At 40.1% G+C, this 17,088-nt stretch overlaps 1 protein-coding gene across 1 annotated transcript in view; it reads right to left on the bottom strand.

The window, feature by feature from the left end:
- LOC132982205 (polycomb group RING finger protein 3) overlaps positions 1–17,088 on the bottom strand; it is a 63,985-nt gene that overhangs the window by 12,379 nt on the left and 34,518 nt on the right. The window contains exons 4-7 of the mRNA XM_061048558.1: positions 15,149–15,245; positions 11,866–11,921; positions 11,505–11,612; positions 3,086–3,174 (exon numbers count right to left, since the gene is read on the bottom strand). Of these exons, the coding sequence (XP_060904541.1) occupies positions 3,086–3,174; positions 11,505–11,612; positions 11,866–11,921; positions 15,149–15,245 (350 nt within the window). The remainder of the gene's footprint in view (positions 1–3,085; positions 3,175–11,504; positions 11,613–11,865; positions 11,922–15,148; positions 15,246–17,088) is intronic.

Raw genomic sequence — 17,088 nt, 5'->3', positions numbered from 1 at the left:
AAACTCCACTTTCTCCTGCTTTGCATTTAGAGTTGGTTTCTGTGGTTAATTGTGGCTCTGTTGTGGTCCCTCTGTTGTTGGTCCTCTGGCACTTCTTTGCTCCACAAGGTTACACTCTAAAAGGTCGTCCACAAAACATCAGGGAAGTGCCCCCAAAGTCAACCAAGCCCACTTGACTGCTGGTTCCGTTCAAGCAGCAACCTTCAGTGCTACAAAATTAAGCCGATGCTGAATTGAACTGCAGTTCCTCGAGTGACCACTTGAGGTTAACTCCAAAGGCCATGAATCCTCCATAAGGTCCCATGTTAAAATGCCTGTTTTTACAGCATAAATAAACATGTTTACAGCCTGGTACAAAAAAAGGTGGGGGGAGATGTTCCCTTTTCTTCATTCCTATTAGTTGCCACTACTCCTACTGCATATTACATTTTCTTTTCTGTTCGATTTGTCAAGTATCCCTACAATCATAATTGCTGTTTTATTCCCAGTGCTCTCTCTCTGCTATTAGGACAAGTACCTCAAGCACTATAGGAACGTACTTTTTAACCACCTAACCCTACTTGTTACTGGGATAACAAGTAGGGTTAGGCACCACTTGATTTTTGCAAAGGACTTCTTTGTTCTGGGGATAGACTGCAGCATTAGTTTGGAGAGAACATAACAAAATGTGGGAGCTCTGCAGCCGAACAGATCTGTGCATTATCCAATGGTAATCTGCACATGTAATATCAGAGAAAGACTGCAGGAGAAGGTCTACAAACATGAGTTCCTGGGAACTGTTTGCACTTCCACAAACCACCTTTTCTTACACACTTAACTAAAGGTTAATGAAAGGATTTCAGGACGCTACAGTTATCACAGCAGCAAATCCTTTTTCATCCTCCAGTCAAGAAGACTATGATGGTGATTAGAGAAGAAAACCACTCGTCCTTCTGCCAGGAGTGACCTGTGAGTGCAAGGTGTGACCTGATATTGCTGCTTCTATTGTCTTTGTGCTGCTGCAACGCCCACATTTTCCCTTCTGGGGATTTATAAAGTATCTAATTTTATATCAGAGCATTTCATTTGTCTGTCTTTGAAATATCTGCATCTGTGCCACACACCAGTGTCCACAGTCTCAATTTAACACATAAGTCATTGATGGATTTTTTGGATAAAGTGTTATTTAGTGCAGTCCAAAGTTGGTATTGGCCTGGTTTTTATTTAAACGTTGCACAATGTTATTATAAAAAGCATTCATTATTAGAAGGGTGAATTTAGGATGTGATTACCAAATATATAATCAAACTTAAAGCATTGAAAACTAAAAAAAGAGAAGGATCATAGCATCATCAGTGGTTTCATTTTGAGAAGCCATATGCTTGAAATAGGTCATTATTCATTAGGGGTGGGAATCACCAGGGACCTCACCCTTTCAATTTCTCCATCACTCCATCACTGATCCCTGGGATTATCATTCTATCTTATTTTTTTTGACACCTCAGGTGATGAGGCGTTTTCATCAGCAGGGCTCTTTTCTCTCACTATCTGGTAAATCTCCGGTTTTCATCCCTCATCTTGTATTCCTCTGCTCTTTCCCTCCCTCGTCCTCCTCCTCTGTGACATTTGACATGACTGCATTCAGCTCACACAGGCTGATGTATTAGCTATTCAGAAAGCATTTCTGCACTGCTGCTGAAAAATCCAAAAAGGGCAAGATCTTCAGCCTCTTCGTGGCAGCGTTGCTTGCCTACATAGCAAAGAGAGCTGCTCGTCTTGGAGAGCATCGGCTTTGTTTTTCAAAACGTCTCCGTTGGTTTTTCCACCATTTTAGTTGGTGTCATTTTTTACGATGAATAGAAGATGAGCAACATGAATTTAAAAAAAAAGGTTTCATCATGTGCATCATTGCAGGGCAGGGCGTTTCTGTCCGGTACAACAATAAATCTTCTCTCTGCATTATTAATTCCATCTTGCAGGGGTTGAGATTGTGCCAGAATACAAATCAAATGAAGAATGGCCATTTCCATTTTCAATGCATTCGGCTGATGGCAGACGTGTGGTGCTGTGCTGTCTTTACAAATCAAAAAGCCCAAACAGTAAAGACAAAAGAAGCCGGTGATTGTACAACAGCCTGCTAAATCACACGGGGCGGGGGGGGGGGGTTCTCTTTAATAAAGGCAATAATTGATGTGCAGGCTTTTAAGGCAATTGTACCCACAATTATCACCAACCGTATTTTTCCCTTTAGTTATTTTGTTCCTGACAGTCTGCTTTGTAACCTACAATTATTTTATCCAGTTTACTTCCTTTAATCTCTGCTTAAAGAGAGAAACAGTGTGTAGAGATTTTTTAATTTCCATGTCAATGATAAAGCTGGAGTGGTTGACCTAAATTAAAACATTTTACACATGTTCTCACTTACGGTACTTCGACATGTATTTAGTCAATGCAGATCGTTTCTGATTAATAATTGTCCCCTTACTTAGATTATTCTGTCTTAATAGACACAATCCCAATGTTTGTGTACAATAGCTTTGTGTAGAAAAGTCACAAATATTCAAAAGAGAGGAAAAGACAAAATCATTTCGAGTTCGGTGGTTGGGTCTATGTGTGCTCAAAGAGAGCTCTTGTTAGTGTGTGAAAAAGGAGTGGTGACTTAGACGACATCACCGATGGAGAGCGCTGGTCCAGTCAGCTCTTTTTTAATCGTTAGTGTTACACCGTGAGTCTTCACTCAGTGTCTGTGGTTTCAAGGTTTTACAGCATGCCACTCATTTTATTGAGTGACGCTAAAGGGCTGGGATTTGTTTTAGAAATGAGTTGTTTGAAGTGTTAGGTGTCAGTGTTTGGTAGATTTGGTTTTACAGACTTTAAGATAAGCAAGGCAGAAGCATCAGGTAGGCCATACCCGTGTTTTACCAAGCATCTTTAAATGTTACTATCTCTCGAATCATATCCATAAACTATATTGTTATGTCTGCTCAATGAACTGGGGATAACTGTCCTGAAAATTTTCAAGACATTTTCAGTGGTACATGTGTGATAACAGCTTTTAAGAACTCAAAAACCATGCTTGTTGCTTTGTCAATCTTGGTGGGCTTACCTGCTCGTCGCTACGGTGATAGTCGTTGTCCTCTTCAGGTTTCTCCTCTCCTGCCTCCTTGTTGGCCGTTTCCTCTGATTTTGTTTCGCCTGTGCAGAAAACACAAAGAGAAGAAGAGCATTGAGCTGCTGTCTTACGTATAATAACACATTTTTGCCCCACAGATGTTAGACCACTAACATTTCTTTAGTGTTTAGTTAATGGACACTTCCGGTCTAAACCTGCGTCTGCATGTTTCTGCTTTAGCTTCAGCCGATCAGTAATGAAGCAGCATGCTTCTCTTATCTTCCTCATTAACTTAAGTAAAGAGACTTGAGCTTAACTGATGTCAAAGTTGACAACAAGACATGTCAGAAGCGGATGGAAACAGGCATGTTTGTCTCCTTGCAGACTTTACACAGCCTCTGCCTGCTGGAGCATTAAACGCCTCCTGCAGAGGTCCATTTATAAAGCAATTACATGTCCGAGGGTGTCAGAGCATCCTTTATACAACTTATCCGCTGTCTGGGCACGTCTCCCATACATGGTGACTTCTAACGAGGAAAAAAAAAAAAAAAAAAAAACGCAGCCCGTCCCCATTATGATTAGCCGACATGAGGTCTGGAATCAACTGCACCTTAATTGAGTTTGTGCAGTTTGTGCCTTTTTCAGGGAAATGGAAGCAGATAGAAGAGGGAATTAGAGAGCAGCATCCCCAGCGAGCAGACGGTAAAAAGAGAGACTTTATTCACAGTGTGTGCTGTTACGTGTGAAGCAAGAAAGGTAAGGTACTGTTTCATAAAACACCTCATAGATCTTTCGGTCTGGAGCTGCAGGAAGCCTGAATCACACAGTCACATTATTTCATTTCATTTCTATTTAAAATAAAGGTCTGGTTCCCTCTGCAGCAGAGCTAAATGTAAAGATACATTTATGCACAAACTTTAAACACATATCTTTCTCCTTACACTTGTTATGTTTACATGGACCACTTATCATCAGAATACTGTTCAGGTCAGATTATAGGAGGGGTGTTTATCCCTGATTTGACTTGATAATAGTGGGGTCGTCTTACATGAGGGATCTAGACTTTTAAATGTAAATATAAGGGCCGAACAGTCGATTGTCTGTACAGTGTGTGTACCGCTCATGACTGAGGCCATCTGTCACTCACAGCTGCAGAGGCAGAGGGAAACACAGCGATCGTCTGAAACACAGGGGCTCAAAAGTAAGACAACTCAACCAGCGACTGTGGCTGTTGTTATTTCAAGGCATTTTTGCTGTCTTTATTAGACAGGACAGCCGAAGATAGACGGGAAACACTAGGAGGAGAGAGCGGGGGACTACTTGCAGCAAAGGGCTGAGGTCAGATTTGAACCCAAGGCCGCTGTGAAAAGTTCAGCCTCCATACATTGGACACGCGACCACTAGATTATCAGCTCAAGATTTTAAGATAATTGCGATCAATGCAGGATTTTAGGAGAGAGAGGGAGGGAGAGAGAGAGAGAGAGAGAAAGAGAGAGAGACATTCAAAGCTGCAACAAATAAATGTTTACGTTTCCACAGCGTCGTGCTCTCTCACAGCAGAGACTAAATGCATTCATACACTCGAGATCTTAAAATCTGTGTAAAGAAGCTGTTTCTTAGTTGTCCAGGACAGCCGATGTTATACATTTCTTTATTGTTTTCACTTGTTTCCTGTGATTCTACAGCAGGATTGGATTTTTAGATACAAAACTCAGTTATCAGAGAATAATATTGCCATGCTGAGACAATATTACCACACAGATAGGTATTGCTTTTCTGTAACCTTTTAAAAATAAAAGGAAATGGGTCTTTTCTTCCTGGGTATACTGGATGAAATAACACTGCGTGTTCGTGTGTGTTTGTGTGTGTGTGTGTTTCAGTACAGTTGACTTTAGCTCAGATTGCAGACAGGATTGCGTTCACCTCTCTGTGACCATTTTCTTTCAGGTTAACTGTCAACATTTCCCCTGAGTATTACCAGGGAAGGTCTGAGCTTGTTCTGGTGTCTCTGTGGCGACCGTCTCCTGAGTCACACTCGCTGATTGCTTATCAAGACGGGCTTATTTTTTATTGTCGTGTTCCACCTTCAAACGACCCTGAAGTATCTAAGCAACTCCGAACAGACATAAAGACCAAGCTTGTGTTTGAGGGAAAGGGGTGATTGCTTTGGTCTGTGGATTTGTGAGCAGTCTGTCTGTCCAAGGGTGTCTTTCTTTGTGATCTCTAACAGACAACAAAGGGGTGTACACTGAAGCTACTTTGGGAATAAGATGGAGTAAACTAACCATGTGTGTTGGAGTTTATATATTATTGTGACAGAGGAAAGTGACTCACTACAGCATATCCCTCCACTGTCTTGCTTCAAGTGCTCAGGAATAGGCAATCTATAAAAATGGGGGAAGCAACCTTTTTGTTTCGCTAATTTCAAGAAGTATTTTGCGAAAAAAATAACTTGTTCTGTGCGCATTTTATAGAAAAAAAAACATTGGTTTCTGTCCCTTTTATCATGGCAATAGTTATCTGCAGACTCCCAGATAGTGAAATACCGAAATTATTAGGAATGGGTTTTTTGGGGGGGATTTTTTTCAAATATCACATTATGCTGATTATTTTGCTCATTTTGGCCGGGCCAGTCATCTTTCCCAAAGTCTGTTTGAAAAGATTTGTGACATGACAGCACCCCAGAAGTGAACGCCAAAACATTTGGAGCTCCCCCTACTGGCTGGTTGGTTGTCGTACAGGTCATAATGCCCACCCCCTCCATGTTGACAGATGGGAAGAGGGCCAAACTATAAAACAAAATATACATTAAACAAAATGTTTCTCAAACATGGTTTCTGTCATTATAGTTACTTCTTGTCATGATCATTTATGTCTGAGTGTCAGGTTTTCTGTGAAGCGTAGTTTTACTTCGGTAATTGAAGAGGGTTATAACTCCATGATTGACAGCTCCTGTTGAATTTAGTGCACCAGATTAGCAGAGCGGAGTAGAGAGTACACTAACACAAGAGTCATTAAACTCTCATAATTGTGAGCGCTTGCTTCAAACTGACTCACCTAGCGCTCTTGTGTTTGCTGTTTTATCAGTAAGATAATGTTTGTTTAGGTTTGGAAGAATTAACCGGACTGAAATACATCGGCTCCACCAGCCGTTCTCAATGCAAAGACTCTGGCTCCATCATGCCTCATGTAAGCGCCTTTAACAGGGATATTTTGTCTTCAATTTTCTACAGTGGGATCGGGTGGAGACCCAACATCCATCTTTATATTCAGTTAATAGCCTCTCCTGTAGCTGAATATTTTGGTATTCCTACTCTTAGTGTTTTCACTTCAGCTGACCTCTTTGGTTTTTAACACCCTTATCCTTGGTGTGGACATTTCTTTAGAAATAAATATCAAACTTGCAGCTTTTCAAAAGGCATAAAGTAATTATAATGTGGATAATGGTAACCAAAGGCAATGCCCTTCAAAACATTTTAAATCATCTTAAAAAGTCCTTCAGTTCTGGCCCGTTGAATAACATGGTCAGTCGTTCTTTAAATTGCTAAATACGCTTCTTCTGACGATGAAGTTTAAATGGTGAATGAATTAAGTGTTTTAAACTGTTTTAAAAAGTACAACACATGCTAACGGCTGCCCATGGCAAACTTTATTGTGCACACTTTACAAACAGCAAGAGTGGTCTACAGTTATAAGTCAGCCAAAATGTGATAAATCATTCCTCGTGTTGTGAAAAGTCAAAATGCATCACTGCTGGGAAATAGAAGAGCAGATTTCGTTCTGATGAGCATTTTCCTTTTTTAACTCAAAAGCATCAGTTCTACTGTATGCACTGAAGATTTAAAAGGAGTTCAGAGGGAGAGAAATCCAATTATTTTACTTCTACAAGTAAAAAGTTGCCTTTTTCATTGGACTTAATGTCACCGGCATTAACATTTCTGTCCCTGGATTCAGCTCTGAGGAATTAAGAAGTCCTCCTCTGTCTTCTATGCCAGAGGAAGATTCATTTAACTCAGCCGGTGAGAGACGACCCAGGAGAAAGTTTTAATTTCTAAAGGGATTCTGTATAAATGAGCCTTTAATTAAGTGTAATGTAGTTCAGCATGGCTGGCAGGGGCAACATTACCAGAGTGCCCAAATGTCGCCTGAAGTTAGCATTGTGTGATCTCTGCTTTACCGTGTGTTCACTTTGGATTCTCATTCTTAAATGAAAGCTAATGGAGGAGCTAATGGAGGAGCATCTTTTTTCTCAAGAGTGGAGAGGGGAAAAAAGGATGTAAACATGCTGGGAATGTTCTTTACCGAAAGAAAAGTTACTTTAAAGCCCTGTGGTGTCACTGAATATGCAAATTCTGCCCGATGATTTTTGAAACAACTGAACGTGTTTTGCTCTTGTAATGAAAACTTCCCATTCACAATAAACAACAGCAGCAACTATAAGGCTGTGTATCTTCTAAGTTTCTTGTCAGACAATGAGCATTTAAAACAAGTCTCGGACCCATGAATTACAAAGATTAGAAATGTTCTTAAGTATGAGACCTGTTTGTATTTCAGTTTGTTGTTTTAGAACAAGCTGGAGACTTCTGGTAGTCCTGTTTCTGATCTTTTGTTAGTTAGCTTAGTTTTGTTGGTTGGATTGGTAGAATGGGAGAGGCGCTGGATGCAATGGTCCATTGCCTGTTTAGTCCCAGCACCTTCCCATCTTTTCATCATTTTGGGTTAGGGTTAGAGGTCAGGGTCTCCAGTCCCCTTTGTTTTCATTGGTCTGTTTTCCTCCATTTGAAAATTATAAAAAGCTTGGGGGACAATTGTTGGACAACCTTGTTTGGTATCCTTCCTTTCATAAGTTGCCGTCTCCACATTTTGAGCCTTGAGCCCTTTTGTTGGGAGGCCGTACTAGTATCACTTTAGCGCAAGCTGAACTTTGAAACATGTTTTTAGCTTTGACCATGGATTTATTATGATGTTCCCGTTTCTTTGAGTGGACTAAATTGTCGGTTTGGATGGATGCAACTCGAAAGCTTCCTAGCTGCACAAAACACCAACTAAAAGAAAACTCACAACCTAGCCTTCCTATGTCAAATCGGTTTTGTAGAACATATTTTACCCAAAAGAAAACCAAAACTGTCTGTAACTTAATCAAAACTTTGATGGTACTTACTAAGCATCACCAAGTATGAAGAACATTTTTCAAAATAAAAGCCCCAGGGACTTTGATTTTTATCTGGCTGATTTAAATTATTCAGTTCAGACCAAAGTTTGCTCTTCAATCCTTTCAATAGGGGGGAGTCATTGAATAAAACATGGGAACCCTGCCACATAATTTATACATTTTGAATCTTGCATCCCATTTATCACAGCAGGAGTCTTAAAGGAGAATTCCTTAATTTTAAAACCTGGGCCCATTTTTTAAATAGAACTTTTGCTCTTGTAATAGCTAATAGGTCATAGGCTGAAATACACACACATGATCCTATAGACATGCATAACTGGAGAGATTTCAGAGTGAGGGGGGTCACTCCGTCATTCAGGCCCCAAAATATGAAAAAAAGGGGCCCAGATTAAACAATAAAAACACTTCACCTTTTAAAATCCTTTTTTGATTATCTCTAAACAGAAGCAGATACCGACATTTTTTTTAACTTTGTTGACTTGTGCACGGGTGGCATGAAGTTTGTGTGCACACTCACACACATGTATTTATCCAATCCATCTCCTCTGATTATATCTACTTTAACCAGGGTGGCCAATCAGATTTCAAGAGGGGGCCCAGGCCACCTCTGCAATCCTGAGGATCCGCCCCTGTCTCCAACTATCTGAATCCTGCCCTTGGAAAAAAAGATCCAGAGATGTCTGAGTGGATGGCATGTCTTATAACTGTGTTTTCATGATGGAAGGCACCCAGAAGAATATTCTGTTTAGGTAAATGTACAGGTTGAGATAGGCTGAACATGTCCCGTTACCATCATCTAAGAGATGTGTAGCTTTCTGTTTGGAGCAGGAAGTAGATCAGGCAATCAAATTATTTTCTCAACTGCGCTCGAGTTTGACAGCTGCCTTCATAATTAAGATAACTCCCATAATTCAGTTATCAGTACAGAGAGAAATCTGTCAACATGCTGGTATAAAAAGAAGCTTCAAAAATACAAAACTATTGATCCAAGAGAGAAAACTCTCTGGTCAATGAGCCTCGAAATAAAAAGCAACCACATTGATTTTTTTTAAGGTTTTTCTTGTGTGTCAAAAGCCAAAAACATTACATCCCTATCCACAGCTACAGACGGGTTTTTCAGCAAACTGATGAGGAATGATTATGCAAAGCAGCCAGGTTTCTATTTCTGTTGACGCCTGTACAAACGATCCTAACAAAAGTGTGAGTTTGAACATGTATGTGTACTTGTGTTTGTGTGTGTGTTGGCTGTAGCTAAACCTGTCTTCGAGCATCGAGGCACAGGAAGCCAGAGAGCACTTCCACTTCCATTTGAGCCTTAATTACCAAAATCAGAGAGAGAGGGGGATTAAGCAAGCGATTAGGCCTGCCAGCGTGACAGCCCTCTGGGCACACATTTACACCAGCACTGTGGAAGCAGGCTGCTACTGAAAAGACGTCGTGCACAACAAGTAGGCCGGGGACTCATTCGGATTGGCCAAATTGCCTTCATTTCTGCTGCTTAATGGCTTCCGCTGTTACTCATGGTCGTGCATCTAATGTCACTTATTATGAGTCGAGGGGTTTCATTCCTTAAATAGCACAATCAGAAGAAAGACACTGACACCGCTGAGGAGTTAGTGACACCATCTTTAAAGTGTTTGGTCCAAAAAGTAGAAACAGACAATTTTTTCCAAATGTAATATTTAGCCTGCTTTAGTCGTGCAGAGCCGTGCCAAGTCATGGACACTTGTGTTTCAAGATTCCCCCAGCAGGGCTATTGAAGCTGGCCTGTAGTGTTTTTGTTTCTTACAAATAAACTTGGCCGTTAAACTGCACACAAAGAGAAATGGCTTGTCTTTGAAGGTCTTGTTGTACTTCTTCCTGAATAACTGGATCTTTGTATTTCAAGCTTAGCTGCATCTCTTTTACGCCATTAAAAAAAGAAGTCTAGAAAATTTCAAGACAGCCTTCCTCTGAAATCTTTCTGATTTACTTGTTCACACATATGCACCACCTATACTGTATGTGTAAGCATGCAACAAACCCCCCTCCTTCTCAGTGGAGAGGAAAGGGGGGGGGGGGGGGGGGGGGGGGGGGGGGCAGGGTCTCAGGAGGCCAGACATGAGAAAAAGGCTCCAAGACTCCAGACAACAGAACAGAGTCCGACACTATAATGACGGTTTTTACCTTAATATCGTTTCTACGTGTAATTGTAATGATCACAGTATCAACAGAGGCAGCTGTCACGTATCGGCTAACCCTGACTTATGCTAGGTATGTGTCTACCTGACCATTTCTTGATGGCCGTTTGATTAGCATTCATAGCTAACATCAAAACAGTGCAAACGTGTGACAGACGTCCCATGGTAAGCAATCAAAGTGAAGCATCACTTCAGACAAAGTGCATGTGGAAGGCTAATCGGCTATCAGTCAGTTTGAGGTGATTTTATTATCTGAACATCTTTCAACATAAGATTACATTTTGGTTTTATCGATGGATTTATATTCTCTTGGCAACATGACTGATGTAGTATTTATGGTATATTTAATGTCTGAGCCTGTGTTCCTGTGTTCTGTATACGGTTCATGTTTTTAACTGGCTGCAAAACAAATTTCCCCCATGGAGACAATAAAGTTAAAGTTCATTCCTCGTATCTTGATTTGTAGCATCTAGCCACTTTTTATTGTTTTGATCTCTTCTTAATGATCTCACTGCTTCATGCTTAAGGGTCTTTTTTACAGCTTTGTTTATCATCTAAATCAGGGCCAAACATGTACCCTTTATTTCCTTTTATCTGCTTTAAACCCACACTCACACTAATGTAAGGTGGTTTTATTACATGTTCATGCTTCAGTATGTTCAAATGTGTTTTTAACTCAGTACATTAGCTTTTCTGTAAACCATCCGTCACTTGGGTTGTATGGTGTAGGGAGTGTTTTCTTTAAACTTATTCTTGAATGTATTTATTGATCTCTACTGCCACTTGGAGGAACTTCAACACATTACTCTCATCGCATCATGAAGGTCAAGAACACCTTTTGGCGTGCTGTGACCTCCACGTCTGTGAAGTACTACCTAAAGGTCAAGGTCAACCAAGCCACTAAAACAAAGAGGGTGCCGTATTGGATTTTAACAGGGGCCGGGCTCCTCTTTTTTACCACGAGAGTTTGTGAGGAATGAAACAAAAACTAAACTGTACGTCCTCTGAGTGTTTATAAAAAAAACAGATCAAAAGGAGCATGCGAGGGAAATGATCTTACCATTCCGCTGATCTAGATGAGTCTTCATGTTGCAAAGTTCTCCTTTAATGTCTCCTGGCACCTCCATCCCCAACTTCTGATAGAAATCTCTCTGCTTCTTTATCTCCGCTGCACAACACGAGGAGAAAGGAGAGGACAGTGTTTTATTCTCAAGGTCACTGATGTCACCGGAGCTTCAAATTCAACCGTGTGTCGGATAAGTTTTTGTTTGTGCACTGAGAGATGCTCCACTCGGTTTTTCAAGGCCAGCAAGACTTTTGTATAAAAAAAATCTCAGAAGATAAACTCAGTGGTGCGTCAGATGTTTTCAGTTAAAGATAAACTGTTTGAATCCAGGAGAAAGATTATATACAGTACTTACCCTCTTGTAGCCCCGGTACCAATTTGTAGACAATGTCTTGCATTGTTCTGTCATGGCTGAAAAAGAGAAAAGTAGAGAAATAGATTATGTACCTTCATCTATCTATTCATGGTTGGTCTAAAATGTAAACACAAAACCGCCTGCAGATGTTGGTAACTTCTGTTTGAAACAATCGTTATTTTTTACAAATGTTATCTATTTGGTGGCTCTAAAGATTTAAAGGCCATTTCAGCTTTGATTTCTAGTCTTTGTCTTAACTTCATAACCTTAACGATGCAAATCTAGAGGCGCAGATGGCCTAGCGGTTAGGTCACGCCCCATGTACGGACGCCAAGTACCTCCAAGTGAGCGACCTTGGTCTGAGTCTGGCCTGTGGTTCTGTTCCTGCATGTCATTCACAATTTTCTCTCTGTGGTTTCCCGCTCTATCGACTGTCCTATCCAATAAAGGCAAAAAGCCCCAAAATAATCTAAAATCTAAGAAAGTTGTTTATTAATATTTCACACATTAAACTTGTGTTTGTTTTCTTTTCTTGCAAATTACTTTACCCACTCAGATCTCCAAAGGGGGCTCAAATAAAGCCGCCTGAGGAGAAACACTCAAGTCTTTTTAGACACATGTACCCTGTGTCCATTTTATTTAAAAAACCACTCGTTCTTTTTTTTTTAATTCAGTTGAAAAGCAGATGAGAGACGGATAATACAAAGAAGAAAGAGAAAACTTGTTGAAAAAGGGTCTGAGTTTGAATTAAACCCGGGCTGCTGTGGGAAGGACTCAACCTTGGTACACAGGATGAATGCTCCAACAGGTGAGCTATGAGCATGCCCCTGAGGGAAACAGAACTAAATGAGGCTTACAATTAAATAATAGCGCACTCAAAAATAGTTTGGAGGCCAAAATCTGCACCACAGATCTTGGCAGAGCTATTAGAGTGACCTCCCTGCTTAATATTTGTGTTTCTAAACCTCACATGCATGGATCCATGACTCACATGTTCTACCAGACTGAAAGATGTGAGTGCTCATGAGACCCGCGTGTGCTCAGTCTGACACTCTTTCACTGTGAGGCTTTGTGGGTGAAGCAGGCGCAGCGTGTGTGCTGCTCAGGTCTGCCATCACAATGTTGTTGTTGTTGTTGTTTTTTACAACTAGTCAGCTTACAGTCACGACTCACAACATGTTTACTTTGTTTCACTATGATTAAGGACAACATGAGGAAAATATGTCACCCCTTTTTTCATTGAACTGTTTGATAATTGTAATAGGCTGCACAGTGCAGTAAAACACTGACCCCTGCTGGACAGAGCAGGTATTTATCACAGCAGAGATGGGATGTCTTAACAGCAACTGAAATCAACAAAAACCACACAAACACGCTCAGCTTTAATTAAGATAAACCTCCAATGTTGCCTTAGAATTTACATCAAAGTCTGTAAAGCTTTAATGGAGGAGTGAATCCAATGTGCAAAACACATTTGTCTTAACTAAGGGACCTTTTCTTTAGAATCTCTAGAAGATGAAATCAACTAAACCGCAAAAAAAAAAAAAAGGAAATAACCTAAAATCTAAATAAAGAATCAGAAAATCATGGAGGAGATGCTGTTATTACTCATTTTGTAGGAAATGTTGGCAAGAAAGTCTGTTTATACATTTCACAGCAAGCTGAAGTATAATCTAAATACCTGAGTTGATGCACAGATTAACTCCCAGGTGCTGTATCTTTCATCCTTCATCTTTACTGTGGCTAACACATACTCTAGTGTTCAGGCTGTCTGCAGGCCACACCACTAAATATGATGCTGTGTTGGTTTTCTTGTCATAAGCAGAGTTCTTTCAAGTAAAAAATTGGATTAAATCCATCAACTAAATCCACACTCGACAGTACAAAAGGAACGATTAGTTCTGCTGAGTCAATTCTCTTTTAGGAGACGCCTCGGACTTGATTTGAGTTCAATCTCAAGCATCAACTTTGATCAATCTTCCTGAAAGGGAAGACGAGTTAATGTGTCGTCTGTGGGCTGTCTTCCCTTCAAATCAACTGTGATGTTTTCCATCGACTTCAATTTCCTGCAAACAATGAGGCAAAAAAAGCAGCTGCTGTGTGCGGAGCTAATGTGTTTGAAATGGAGCCTTTCCTGCCAAACAATGAGCGCGCAGGCAGCACAGTTTAGAGACGCTAATGACTAAATAGCTGCTCCACATTAAGTTTGGGCGGCGCATTAATAAGACATTAAAGCATGAGTGCACCGAGGGGAGGAACAACAACAAGAGGATTCAGTCTGGCAGAGAGAACTTCTTTAAACAATAAGAAGAGTTGACTTTAAAAAATCTAACTTCTTCTACTACTGCTTGGTTTTCATTGGAAGTAATCAATGATTGAAAAGAGAAAGTGCAAATCTACTGGAACTTTTATGCAACATGTGTCTGTGTCAAATTTAGTTATTTTCTTCAAGAAACCTGGTTTTTTATTGCCTCCACTAGCAGGTTAAGTAAATGATGTGTAAAACAAATATCATTCTGAATATGTGTGGGGTTTTAATATATAATTCCTTTGCTTCTCTCCTCTCATAATTTGATGGCTCATGAAGACCTCATGAAAGCACACACACACATTTATCCAATCACGTAATCTGGAGCACCTAGGTAACCATATTTATCATTGGGTGCACAAAATCTGTTACTGATGATGATTTTTTTTTTTTTTTTTTTTTTTTTTAGGAATGACTGATTTTATTGATTTTTTTTACTTAATGTGTTAATTACTTGTCCCTTTTTTTTTTTTTTACTGGAGTGTGACGCCAAATGAGCAGAGACCTTCACAGGCTCATATAGAACAAAGATATGGGATGAAACTGATAACCAAATATTTTATTAACATCCTCTTTATATGTGGGGAGTCAAAGCTGCATTATCTGTTTGACTACAAAAATGTGTTCAAACGCAGGAACATATTTTTAACGTCTGTTTCCTTATTTAAACACACAGTAGTACAGACTCCCCTCGGCAGATGTTTGGGGCTTTTTTTTCCCAGCAGAAGAGCAAAAATATAAACCACAGAAAGACCGGCAGCACTTTGTTCCTGGATAGTTTATTCTTTACTGTCAGAGCTCTGCTGATGCTCCCAGTGGCAGCCAGCAGCTCCCTGCTCACTGATGGACCCCTGACAAACAACAGTGTGTGTGTGTGTGTGTGTGTGTGTGTGTGTGTGTGTGTGTGTGTGTGTGTGTGTGTGTGTGTGTGTGTATGTGTACGAGTATGTGTTCTGCAGCAGCTCCCTCACTTACCCGATGTACTGCAGTGGATGGCTCTGATGAATAACAATCCTACACGTGGGGCACGTGTTGTTTTCCTCCAGATACTTCACTAGACAGCTTCTACAGACTGAAGACACACACACACACAAAGAGACACACACACACAGACACACAGACACACAGACACACAGACACAGGGGAGAGATGTGGTCACTCTCAAGGGTACAGGATTATTAACGAAGCCTTAGGTAACAATTAAACTGTGGAATAGTAAAGGTTTTCAGATTCATGTTTAAGATGTGAAATTAGGCAGAACATCTCTGAGACTGCTGCTAAACTCTTGATGATGTAAGAAAAGAAAAACTCAACCACACATTAAAGCTTTTAAAAATCTCTCATAAACATCATCGTCAGTGTCTCTTAACGAGAACCCAGCAGACAAAACTGCAGCTGATATCAGCTGTTCAACAACATATTTATCATATCAACAAGACGGCTGATAAGAAACATGACACGTCAGAACAGGAGAGGAGTGCACGACATACATTAAATATCTGAGGTAATTAAGAAAGTCAGTCTATGATACCTTGTTTGTCAATCAAAGACAATATTACATATTAATCTACATTTTCATTTCACAGTATAAGATGTCAGATTACTTCTTGTTTTCAGATTTTAAATGATAGAAAAACCCTTATCTAAATGTTTTATGTGTACATATTGAAAATCAGTTTGCAATGCTGCTGATTTTCTGTACAGGTGTACGTGTTGCAGTGGTGACATCATCAGCTGAGATTTTAAAATGTAGATATAATGATACTATATTTTATCTGTACTCACTGTTTTCAGCACCTTGATTTGGACACAAAGTTGATTGTTTCATGCTTATTATCATGTTTAATACCTTTTAATTTATGTATGTACTGTCCAAAGCATCACTAAAGAACTACAACAACCAGTACTGATCACTGTGCCCGATCTTAGTTTTATGACTGAATCAGTGTTGTGTATCAAATGGTCAAGAGCAGCACTCCTCAGTGTCTCATAGTCAAGGTTTCTGACTGACAGATTACAACAAAGAAAACACAAAAATGCAGCAAATAATCAAAAGAAAGAGGCTGGAGATTTTTGTTTTATGAATCTATTTCTTAATTTACTGACTGATATAAAGACTGTACATGGAAACTCAGTGACATGTGGTTGTTTATGAAGATTCTGCACATGTTGGATGACAGAAGTCAAATAAAAAGTGATGCCCAAACACGTTCACCTTAAGAAACCTTCTTCGGCATAATGAAGAACATAGTTTATTCTGATTCACTGAATGTCAGCCTCCACCTGACGTTTTTTATTGCATTCTCTTGTGTTTTTGCAGAGGAGCTCCGTCTGTCGGAGCAGCTGCAATGGTGACGTGATGAGAATCTCTTCTTTGTCTCAATTCTTCAACAGACGAGCCGTCTTTTTTTTTTATGTGAACAGAGGAATCAGAGCATCTTGACTAGAGAGAGAGACAAAAGCTCTCATCTGTAAGGGAACACTGCCCTCTGGTGGACAGACGAGTCATTACACTGTCTGGGTTTTTTGTTTTTTGAACGCTGCATGCTCCCGTTTCTATCCAAGTCTCTAGTTCAGTCTGTGGTTTGGGGAAAATGAAAACTGCTTTTTCTGCAAACATCACGTGAGATGATTTTGCTTTTATGTATCGAAAAGACAAAAAACAAACTCTCTGGTTAGGTGAGCTTTTTTTCTCCCTTTGAATGGGAAAAAGAAACGTGTTCTTCAGCCTCTTTCCTCCAGTGAGCAGCATATTGGTTCACACTACATTTTGCTTTGATTATTCTCACCAACACTGTGTACCAGGAATAAACGAGTCCAGTTCGATTAAACCGCTCCAGACTCAGCGTGAGTGAGATGCCCCGAGGCTCAATATTCACAGACTGCTTTCAATAATAAATTGGGATTTCACAACA

The sequence above is a fragment of the Labrus mixtus genome, chromosome 10 (assembly GCF_963584025.1).
Source record: "Labrus mixtus chromosome 10, fLabMix1.1, whole genome shotgun sequence".
NCBI lineage: Eukaryota > Metazoa > Chordata > Actinopteri > Labriformes > Labridae > Labrus > Labrus mixtus.
This window is presented reverse-complemented; position numbering and strand designations above follow the sequence as displayed.